This window comes from Cryptomeria japonica, chromosome 7 (genome assembly GCF_030272615.1).
Source record: "Cryptomeria japonica chromosome 7, Sugi_1.0, whole genome shotgun sequence".
NCBI classification, from domain to species: domain Eukaryota; kingdom Viridiplantae; phylum Streptophyta; class Pinopsida; order Cupressales; family Cupressaceae; genus Cryptomeria; species Cryptomeria japonica.
The window spans coordinates 289,387,038-289,399,261 of record NC_081411.1 but is presented as its reverse complement, the minus strand read 5'-3'; the positions used below and the strand labels follow the sequence as shown (position 1 = coordinate 289,399,261).

Genomic DNA, 12,224 nt, shown 5'->3' with positions numbered 1-12,224 from the left:
TACGCTTGAAAAGAAACTATATGCAACATGTAGTGCTAAAGAAATGATATGATAAATGCAATCTAATCTAACCATAATCAATGGGTCTTATGAAATTGACATCCCACAACTTCTGTAACTATGCTTTTAAAGAGATATGTGGATTCATCTTCCTGAGTTTTTGTTTGTATGGCTTGATTCCTGGTAATAATGGTAAGTGATGTAATACTAACTCTGGATCTATCTCTAACATATCAACATATGACTTAACAAAGTGTATGTTATGTCCACTTCAACTTCTTCTATATTTACTTCTTTTGTCCTTTCCACCAGCGATGCAGAACCTTCTTGCGCAATAGGAAGATCATTTAGTTTGCTTTTACCAATGTTTTTACTCTTATCAGGATCTTGTGAAATAGAGGAGTTCGCTTCTCCAAAGTATGCTATGCTATCAAGGTCTATTGCAAAACCCGCCTTCTAATTATCCTATGGAAATCTGACACCCATGAACTCTACTATAGCTTCATCATTTTCAAACCAATCCAAATGTGGTGGTTCTTCTTTCTCAATAGGAAAGTACTCTAATCTAATTTTACTATTGCTTTCGATCTCATCCTATTCTTGTGAAGTAGAGGAGCTTGCCTCTCCAAAGTACGCTATCCTGTCAAGATCTATTTCAAAACCTACTTTGTAGTCATCATATAGTGATCCATCTCTGACAGCCAGAAACTCTGTTATAGATTTATTATTTTCAAACCAATCTAGATGTGGTGATTCTTCTTTCCCTCGGTGTATAAGATAGAGATTCTTATCTTCATCATATTGTGGTGCTTCTAACATCATAAATACATGGTTATCATAGTCATCTCTCCATAAATTTGGATTTATATATTTATCCTCATTTGTGATACCGTCATTTCTGTTTCTTGGGTTAATAGTGATTGTAGCATCTACTGCATCTCTTGCATTGAGAGTATTAATTATGTAATCATAAGCCACATTGGTGTAGTTTGCAGTATTGTTTTGTGTTCCTAAGGTTGAGGCCTTTCCCTTATCGTGTTTGACAAAGGGATCCTTAAATATGGTGTGATTTGTGTTTGTTGATCTCTTATTTGTATCCACAATGATGTCCCCTTGGTCGATAAGATCCTGAATCAAGTTCTTCAATTTCTAACAACTTGCAGTCTTATGGCCCTTTGTACGATGGTACTCATAGAAGTCATTGTCATTCCACTAGGTTGGTTTGAAAGGACATGATTTATACACCCTGATTTTCGACAAAGTGATCACGTTTGTCTATATTAGTTTCTTTAATGCTAATTCAATAGGTTCTCCCAGTGGTGTGTAGTTCCTTCTAGGTGTGTTCATTCTTAGAAATCTTGTATTAGTAGATGGTATAGAGTTTGTGTTTGTTGACACTGTGTTGTTTTATTGAAACTAACTTTTGTTTTGAAAGGACGATTGAATTGGTTCTTGTAATGATATAGTTGGTTGAGCCATGTTCACTATATAGGAATCCACAACACCGTCATTGGTAATGTTTTTGCTTCTTGACCAAAACTTAGGTTTATCTTTCTTTGTGTTGTTAGTCAAACCTCCATATTTTAGGATACCTTGGTCTATAAGCCCTTTCTCACACTTCGAAGCTTTTTTAGTTATTTGTTTGAATGAGGTCAAACACTGCATTTGTATTGGGTATTTAATTTGTGGTATTAAGTTTTCTACGAACATCTCAACTTGTTCAATTTATGGAATATGACTTGGACATCTACGATAGAGACATCTCCACCATTGTAAAAAGGATGCAAATAGATCCATGAAAGTCACTGGGGTATCAATGTTATGTGAGAAATTTGGTATGAACTATTCAACTAGTTCAACCCATAATGTGATCTTCAATGGAAGGTGTGAGAACCATTCCAAAGCGAAACCTCCAAGACTCTTAGGAAACAATCTCATCAAATAGGTATCCTCATATGCAATTTCTATACAAGAAGTAAAAAACTCTTTGATATGATCCCTAGGATCAACTTTCCCTTGGTATTTGTCAAATTTTGGTGTTTCAAAGTGAGGAGGGAAAGCAGGCATGTATAGCATATGATCAAAGTGATAAGGACATAATTCCTCCATTGTATAATTCTTCTTGTCATTGCCGGTTTGTATAGTTATTATCTGTTGTTGGAGATTCTATACTTGTTGAGCGATAATTTCCATTTGAGTTAATGGTGCACTCTATGCGTACATGTTTCCCACAAAAGGATTAGTGGCAATGTAGATGGGAGGTTTTTGATATGTACCATAACTATAACATTGTGTGTTCTAGCTTCTGCTAGGTGGTGTGGAATAAGCAAATTGTGAACTAACATTTGGTTGAGTTGTACCAAATGTATTAGCAGAACCTAGATTTATGCTCTGATGACTATAGGTGGAACCCATTGAATGGGAAACCGCAGGTTGTGTTGCACTTGTCGGATTTGAAACCTGTGAGGTTTGTGTTTTTATTGGTGTAGAGGTGCTTGATATTGCTGGTGTAGTTTGAGATGTTACACTAGCATGTGCTAATAGTGTCTTAATGTTTATGGTTGATGATGCCATGCTAGTTTGGGAACTTATGTAACTTGAATCCAAAGTTGTTTGAGTTGATTACGCTGCTGCACTTTGGGAGGAACTTGAAGCCGTAGCTTGTGTTTGTGTTACATTAGGTATTTGACTGATATTCTGACTCAAGGTATATCTAGTGGTAGGATTGTTGTGATGTCAAAATCTTGAGGTAACTTGGCACCGTTTTGTAATAACAAGGAAAGATACCTTTTCCTGTCATTATTTATAAGAGAATTTAGAACCATGAGGACTTGTGGATCTTGTTGAGAAACTTGAATCTCTGCATATGTCAATTTTTGTTGAACCTCTTGTATCATTTGCATAGTGTAAGGGTTCAATTGTTGATTGGGTTGACTGTTTGATATATCCATGTTCCAAGTAGGGTTGATCAGTGGGTCGTTGTTAGGATCCATCTTACCTTTTTCTTTTTGTGACCTTGTGACGGGCACTTAAAAACGCTAAATGAGGATACTAAAACCTATGAAGGACTAATCCTCAACTAAATCTTAATAAAACGATTTATGATATTGTAAATACTCGCAAGAAAGCTTTGAACTTGCCAAGGAATCTATGAACTTAAAAGAAAGCAAATGAGCAAATGAAGGCGTCAATTTTCTATTTATAGCTCAAAATTAGGGTTTTTTCTCTCTCCAACGACCATGTTCCCCCTGAATTTCAATGCACTTGTAGGTCTGTCAAACGGACTCGAAATCGCACAAAACTGGAAATTATTACTCACTAGCATGGTATCATTAAATTGGTCTTTGTTCCATAATTTTTTCGACCAATTTTCCGAGGGGGCATATTTACAACCTAGGTGTCACTGGGGCACACTGGGGCAGGATTTTTTTGTTTTCTTTGAAACAACATTGTTTCAACATTGTCTCAAATAGGGACAAATGTAGACACCTAAAAATGTCTCATTGATCATGTACTAATTATTTGTCTAATTGATTAAATCTCGGCTCTATTTATTACTTCGTGAGCTCAATCAAAGAATTGCTAGATCATAGTTAAGCAAGAGTTTTAATCTGGCTCTAGTTGAATTGTTGAAATAAAATTCCATGATATTCTAAGAATTAGTCAAATAAATTGAGGGAAATTACATCGGGTTCACCAAATGTTTTACAAAGAAATTCATCATTGCTTAACTAGAATTAAAAGGGAAATCACGAATCTCTATTCCAATTAAAGAATTCTAAATAAACCAATGAAATATTGCATGCTTTTGAACTTGATTTAGATTTTCAATTTGAATTTTGCATATGAATTAAATATTGATTTTTAGAATTTGAATTTAAAATTGAGAAATAATTGAAATTAGAATTTGGGGATTTGGAATTTGAAGTTGAATTAGAAGAATAAATTAACTAATTAAATAATTTAAAGAAACTATTTAATTATTTAGAAATTGAGTTTTATTAAATAATAAAGATTATTCAATTAAAGGATTAAAATCATAATTAATTAAATAATAAATATTTACACCGAAGGTGTATCCTATATGAAGTTGAGCAGCTCACTTAAAATATCAACGGTGCAAAGTTCTTTACACGAAATTCAAGACGATAGAATAAATCAAAATCGTCCATCTTTCCATCCATCTTTCCGTCAGTTCATTTTCATCAACAATTTTACTCCGGGGATGTTCGCCATTCCCATGTTGTGTCGTTAATGTTGTACCTAGTTTCAAATGCTTTTGTGTCATTCCCATGTTGGATGGTTTTCGTTTTTCATCCCAACAATTTATATTCTCGATTTCCCCCCTTCTATGCTTTGATAGGGTTTTGTACATCTCTACCGGAAAACTCAGGCATAACGTCAGAATCTCGTAGCTATTGGTTGCTATGTTTCATTAATCAAATTTATTATGAATGTGCACCCTTCCGTGGCTCCTTTCTATGGTTCGATGTTATTGCCATGTCAACATTGGATTCCTATGAAAAAGCATTACTAATTAAAGAATATCTTCATACTTTTCACTTAATGTTATTTAAAATTATGCTTTTTAAGTACTTAGTCTTTATTATTATATAAATTATACTAATTGATAATAAAATATTATTAAGTTTGAAATATTGTTATTTATATTTTTTAATTAAATATGTTATAATTATTTAAATTTATTAAATATTTCAAGTTCTTATTTTTGTTGATAAAAATATTTATTATGATCAAAATGTTTGAAAATGATATTGTATTAGTCAAATTTAAATAATATTAATTTTTAATATGGATGTTCTTGTTTTTATTTTAATAATATAACAAAAAAAATTAATTTTTTTAATAAAAACTTTTATATTTTTCAAAATATTGTTTTATATTCAATATGTGCTTAAGCTCAAAAAAATTCATTAAGAATCAAAGATTAAGGGTATCCATTCTGCCAAAGTCAACTAAGGCATGATTCTAACCTCAAACAATATGGAGTTAGGGCCTTGGACTCACAAGCCTTTGGAGGTGGACACAGGGAGAGGTAACACACATAAATCCATAATAATAGGAAAACTTGGATTAAATGATGAATCATGAGAGGTTATTTCTAAAGGTGTAGAAAAGGTGAGATAAAAATAATTATTGTAGAGATCTAATATCTTGGTATGATATAAATGCATCCATCTATAAGATGTTATGATCTTTGTCTTGAGGATGTTCTTGTTTTTAGTTTAGTAATATAACAATTTCAAAAAAAAATTAATAGAGACTTTTATATTGTTCATGAGACAAATAGAGAGATAGATAAGGATAGATTGTATCTCTTTCCCTCTCTATTTGTATCTCCTCAAACTTATTCTTCAATCTCTCCTTCCATATCTATCTCATTATTTGTCCATCTCTCTACCCTTTTGGATCTCTCCAATTGACTTCATATACAACATAAATGTATACAAAATATAAATAAATAATATTGTTACAACATTTGATCATCCATTTCTATTATGCAAATCTTTTTCTAGCTTTTTCAATTTTTATTATATAACTAGTCCTTAACAAACACCCGCCCCTCCACCCCCCTCCCCCCCCACCTACTTTGATTTCTATTCTATAACTCCTTTAAGATCTCCAACTCCTTCAGTTTCTATAACTTAACTCCTTTACAACTCCATGATCAATAAAATATAACCTTGCATTAATTTGGGCATAATTAATTGATATAAGAGAATAAATGTAATTAGCCATAATTTAAAATTAATAACTTAAATGTAGATGACATTATACTCTCTCTCTCTCTCTCTCTCTCTCTCTCTCTCTCTCTCTCTCTCTCTCTCTCTCTCTCTCTGTCTCTGTCTCTGTCTCTCAACCTCTATTTATTTCTACTATATCTCACCATCTATATCTCTTTATAGATCTCTCCCTCTCCCTCTTCCTCAATATTTTTGTATCCATTCCTCTCTATCTCTCCCTATTTATATCCATACCTCTCCATCTTTATCTCTCATTTTACCTTTCTTCATCTGTCCCTATCTATCTCCATAACTCTCTATCTTTACCTCTCTTGTTTCCTTTCTCTATCTCTCTATATTTCCCTACGTCTTCCTCTCTCCTTTTATATTCATCTCTCTCTCTCTCTCTCTCTCTCTCTCTCTCTCTCTCTCTCTCTCTCTCTCTCTCTCTCCTCTCCATATTTCTTCTTCCATCTCTCTCTATCTATATCTCATTATTGCTCCATCTCTATCCACTCCTATATATCTCTATCTTTATATTTCTATATCTCCCTCTCCCATTCTCTCCCTCCACTGTTCTTTAAAAAACTCTTTATCCTCTCTGTGTATCTCCCCCTGTCCTCTTCATATCTCACTTCATATCCATATCCATCTCCACCTACATATATATTGCTATCTTCCTCTCTAACCTTATCCCCTATCTCCATCTCCTTACTCCTATCTCTCTTGCTCTTCCCCCTCTATCTCTACCTATATTTATATTCATATCTCTCCCTCACTCTCCCTATCTTCCCAATGCAAAGATAACACGAGCCTATTAGTTATTGAACCCTATTATCTTCTTCATTCAAAGGTTTTGTTTCAATTACATTTGGTTCCTTCTAAGTAGATATGTAGTTGATTTGGAGCTATCACTTCCCCATTAAGACCTTTGTTGCACAGACAATATAATTTTCTAAATGTTGTACCAATCGACCTCATGTACTACACAAATGCATTGCACAAATGTTGTACCAATATCTCCCTTTCTCTCTTCATATATTTTTTTCTCTCCCTCTCGAGTGCCCCATTCATACTTCTATGTCTACTCTCTATTTCTCTCTCTACATATCCATCTATCTCCCTCTCCTTCGCCCTCCTCTCTATGTATCCATCTATCTCTATCACAAGTATCTCACCATTTATACATCTTTATATTTCTCCCTCTTCCTCTATATCTCTCTTTGTCTCTCTCAAACTTCCTATTTGTCTCTATCTTTATCTCTCCCTCTGTGTCTCTCTATCTAATTATATATTTATCTCTCTCATCCCCTCTAGCTTTATATTCATCTCTACCTCTATCTCCCCCCCCCCCTCTCTCTCTCCCCCTCTATCTTTGGACATGTCTCTCTCTCTCTCTGGCCATTCATCTTTATCCCTCTCCCTCTTCCTATACATCTATATCTATCTCTTCACCTCTCCATATTTGTTTGTCCATATCTCCCTCTATCTCTACCACATTGTTTATCCATCTCTTTGTACCATATATCTCCCTATCAATCGACCACATTAAACACTTGTATGCAAACAAATAGACCAAAAAATTCCTTAATTGACCTTCCAAACCTCTTCGGTGTACCCATTGCATCCCAAGGTGTGATTGCTAGTTAATTAATATTAGAGAGAAGGTTAAATGATTAATTGATGAAAGATAGAATTGAAATAATTAATGATGATATAATTAACTTAATTAAAAAATTAAAGAATTATTTAACTAATAAGATGAATAATTAGTACATGATCAATGAAACATTTTTAGGTGTCTATATATAGATTAAAGTCTTACACATGAAAAGAAATCAAAATCTACCAAATTCCATTAATGACAAAGATCAATAAAATCTATTGATCAGTTATACTTAGTAAATATTTAATAGAGCCCCATATAGTTTTGGTGCTTTATATTTTAAAAGATCAAAGAAAAGACATTACAGTCAACTTTGACAAAAATAGCATATATCTAGTAGGAAACAACCAAGATCTTATCTCTAGAGTTATCCAAGATCTTATCTCTAGAGTTATCCTTTTTCTGCTCTATACTCATATTTGGTATTGACTGGATTTAAGTGCATGAATGTGTGATGAATATATAATTTATAAACAAAGCTCATAAGTCCACATTACAGATGGATTGTAAAATCCCTGAGATAATAAATAAACTGTGTTATAGAAGAGAAGCAACAAGGCTTTCTCCTATACATACTCTGCTAACAATGAATATGTGGGAAGCAACACATAGATCAGGTCATAATATGGATTCAATTGTTGAATTTGACAGCTCAAAAATAGGGGTAAAAGGTTTGTCTGATCTAGGCATACAACAAGTCCCCCATTTCTTTATACAGCCTCCACACACCCGCCCATTTCAACTTCCCACTCACCCACAAATTCCCCTTGTCAGTTTCCATGACATCCAAGGCTCTCGTCGACCACAGATTATCCAACAAATTCTGCAAGCTTGCCAAACATGGGGCTTCTTTCAGGTGAGTTAGGAAAGAATCCATGTTCACTATTCTGTGATTGAATTGTTTGCTTTGTAGCTTTAACATTTCTTTTATGGGTTTTTCAGGTTGTGGATCATACAGTTCCTGTGAGTGTTATGAAGAGTATTCTGGAAGCTGCTGGGAGATTTAATAGAGAACCCATTGAAGATAAGATGAAGTACTACTCTCATGACTACAATAATGCTGTAAAATTTGCTCCCAGCTTTAATCTCCACAAGCAAACAGCTGTCGACTGGAAGGATGCACTGCGTCTGACTTATGCGCCCGGCTTTCCCCAATGCCATGAATGGCCTGCTACTCTAAGGTAAGTTCCAAATTAATTTGATTTCCTTCCCCTAAATTAACATTCTCCGAAACTCATGACAAATCTGCTTACAGCTTGGCTCCAATCTCTAAATCTAGTAAACTATTAATTTGTTAGTTCTATAGATAGGGGAAGAGCACTGGTAAGTTCTATGGATATGGGAGTACTTTCTGTGCACCTAACTTGTCAGTTATTAATTGTAAGAGAATTAAAAAAATGATAACTTAAAAGTCTATTAAATATTAAATAAAACATTTTAATTACTTATTAATAGTAAATACTAATTTGTGCACTTAAAATTTGAAAAATAAAATAGAAATAAAATCTGAAAAAAAAGAGGGAGAGCAAATTGTGGAGCCACGTGACACTTTTTGTTAATAAGCAGTCACTGCTTATTTCCAGCGCCTCCTTTTCCTCCATCGCTTATTTTTAATTCCTAAACAATAGTTGCTCCACCAAAGTAGGGAAAGGTTTTAAATTATCCTTTTTTTTCACAATTTTAAAGTTGCATGGGAACACTTAACTTCTTAAATTTAAGCAGAAAATAGAGTTAAGCAGCCGCATGGGAACATAAGGTAAGTACCAATAATTGAATGGAATATACCATTTGTTGTGAAAAGTAACCAATCATGTGATGCCACATCAGCTGCACACCTATTGGTCTCACTTTTTTTTGGGCTGTTTTGGACACCTTGGCAAAAAGCATGCTGATGTGGCATCATATTTGATGATGTGGCCCTAAAACCTTAGTTATAAGTAGGGGACTTGCCAAGTAAACTGTTGTAAAAAAATCGGAGTGATTTGAAATTTCCACATAGGATTTTGAGAAGCACGAAGTTAGGGTGCACAACTACTGGGTCCTCTCCCCTAGCTCATTTGACATTTGTGCACAAAACTGGGCCATTTGTCCATAAATATTGACAATTTTAAGTGAACAGGTATTGGGGCATTTTAAGTAGGTATCCCATGACACCTTGAAAATGTTTACTTTTTGACCCTTGTGTGCATAATGGAATCCATACTGTGCATCGTTACTACCCAGAAGCCACAACAATAGCTATAAGTTAAGTCCCATAGAGACAACAACAAAAAATTACCAAAATCTAATGTACCGTGCTTGCACGAAGTTAACTATAAAGACTATTGATATGCTTCCCCTAGTATTGTTCATTATTAGCATCTATATAATTACCAACTAACAATTATATTCTATATAATTTGTGAGTTCTATAGATAATATTGTTCATTACTGATTCCTCCCAAGGTAGTATGCATTCATTCATTCAATTTCTCTTGTCAATTTGACCAATCATTTCAGTTAATTGAAAAATTTAAACAAAATTACTATAATTATATTTAATTTTCTATTTTAAATAATTGTAAAAATATCATTTATTTCTCTTTCTATTGGTTCATATTAGAAACATTAAGACAAAAATCAAATTTTCCTCTTTTTAAAAAATGATGTGATAAAGAATTTAATTCATTCAATCAAATGTTAATTGTATTAATGACTTGAATGATATGTAAGCACTATTGTATATGTCACACTTTGACTTTATATGTATTTTTTATTTGTTGATCTTACAGATGATCATTGCAAAAATATTTTTTGTCTCTTTTCTAAGAATGATACACACATACATGCTTTTTTCCATATTACTTTTTCCTTTATCCCCTTCCTTCCATCTCGCATTTTTTCAGGACTTTCATCTTCACCAAGCCATAATGTAATGGTGAGTGCAATCCAAAATGTTGATTCAAAAAGCATACACTCTTTTTTCCAAAAGCACTTGAACATACTACATAGACTGTGGAAAGCTCATGCCAAATAAAATATAATTATCAAGAAAAAATTACCATATTTAGTTTTTAAGCTCTTCTTTATCAACAAATTGTTCAAAATTTCAAGATGAGATTTGAACTTGCTCCCCTTAAACAAAAGGCGTACCGTTTTATCAATCAAAGGCCTCAAATTATTGATAGTTGTGGTCAACACTTTAATTGAAACCTTTTAACAACTGAATTGTTTGTTTAGGATTTTTTTCTGTAATAGAGCATGTTTCAGTAGTTGTAATAGCATTTGTTGATTTATTGTCTATTATTTGTAATAGTATAACACTAATAGTTGTGGTTTTAAAGTTAGTGTAGATTGATTGAATGAAATGCTTTTTCAGATCTAAAAAGTAACAAATTATATGATGTCACATTGACACATCAATAAGTCAATCACCAATAAAACATAATTTTATGTACACTTGTTGGTTTATTTTTTCGGTAAGTTTTATGGAAACCAACGACTGATTTATGCTGATGCCATATTTGATGATGTTGACCTAAACCCTTTTTTATTAGCAACAGAGCTTGTTAAGTGAACCATTGTAAAAAAGAAAAAATAGAGAATAATTTGAAATCATCAGATAAGATTTTGAGAAGCACGAAATTAAGATCCCAACTATTAAATCCTCTCTAATATATTTTTTCAATCTTATACAATTATATATGCAAAAGTATAACACTATTAACCATTCGGTGTATTTATCCAAAGGTAGTTTGTTCTTAAAAGGAAATCAATAGAACTGAATTCTGAGCTTTTTATTTGGGGTATTTTGTCAGGGAAGAAAGCATAGATTTCTGTAAACACATGAGGGATTTTGGTGCTTTGGTGCTGACTTTGCTATCAGAAGCACTTAACTTGGCTCCTGATTATCTCACAGAGACCATTAATTGTATGGACCGTCAAATTATGATGATGAATTTTTATCCACCATGTCCTCAACCAGATCTCACACTTGGCACATCAATTCATTCAGATATGGGAAGTATAACAGTGTTACTGTTGGATGAAGTGGGTGGTCTCCAAGTTAAACATAATGGTGACTGGGTGGGTGTTGATCCAATTCATGGAGCTTTTGTTATTAATATTGGAGATCAATTAGAGGTATTTAATTCTTTCATTTTTGTCAAATATATGCATCCTCAGTTTTATTCTGGTTGCTGATTTTCTTCTTATAATTTTCGTCGTCTATTTGTAGCAGATATTGTCTAATGGAAGATTCAAGAGTGTGGAGCACAGAGCTGTGACCAACGATGTAGCAGAACGAGTTTCTATTCCTACATTTTTCAGTCTATTAATGGAATCCCATGTGAAGATTGGACCGATCCCTCATTTGCTGAATTCTGAAAATCCCCCACATTACAAAGAAATTGGTGTAAATGAATATGCAAAATATTACATGAACAATTCTGATCATAGCAAAAGTTGCCTTGAAATTGTTAGGCTAAAGGGTAGGCCTTTGCAATCTAGTGTATAATATTTGAGATAGAAGAAAGGATGCATTAGTATGCCTCAAAGTCTATTTATGATGCCCATTGTGCATTATAATAAAGTTATTTTATGTTTTTATTTAATTATTATAATATAGGGTTATTTTTTGTTTTTTAATTAAAAGAGCGGTAAAAATTTATTCAATCACAAAAGAGATATAAATAGAGAGTCAAGAAAAGAGAATTAGAGAACCCTATCATTATCCACTAACTGATCTAGCATAAGATCCATATTAGAAGGCAATTGCCCCCTATCCACTATATTCCAACCCAACATTTGATCTGAAGCCCATTTGACCAAACAAT

General features: G+C 33.2%; 1 protein-coding gene across 1 annotated transcript; it reads left to right on the top strand.

Annotated features, from left to right (window-relative positions):
* The first annotated feature begins 7,871 nt into the window (after positions 1-7,871).
* On the top strand, positions 7,872-11,988 carry LOC131067283 (1-aminocyclopropane-1-carboxylate oxidase homolog 12). Its single transcript, XM_058002235.2, has 4 exons — positions 7,872-8,266; positions 8,353-8,591; positions 11,208-11,532; positions 11,630-11,988. The coding sequence occupies exons 1-4, from the start codon at positions 7,910-7,912 to the stop codon at positions 11,903-11,905; spliced, it is 1,197 nt and encodes a 398-aa protein (XP_057858218.2). The 5' UTR covers positions 7,872-7,909; the 3' UTR covers positions 11,906-11,988.
* The last annotated feature ends 236 nt before the right edge of the window (positions 11,989-12,224 follow it).

Bases quoted from the DNA above. Each gene is read 5' to 3' on its own strand.
- LOC131067283 (XM_058002235.2), top strand. From the start codon at position 7,910: ATGGATTGTAAAATCCCTGAGATAATAAATAAACTGTGTTATAGAAGA. The intron at 8,267-8,352 runs GTGAGTTAGGAA...TGGGTTTTTCAG, and splicing joins AAACATGGGGCTTCTTTCAG to GTTGTGGATCATACAGTTCC. The intron at 8,592-11,207 runs GTAAGTTCCAAA...GTATTTTGTCAG, and splicing joins GAATGGCCTGCTACTCTAAG to GGAAGAAAGCATAGATTTCT.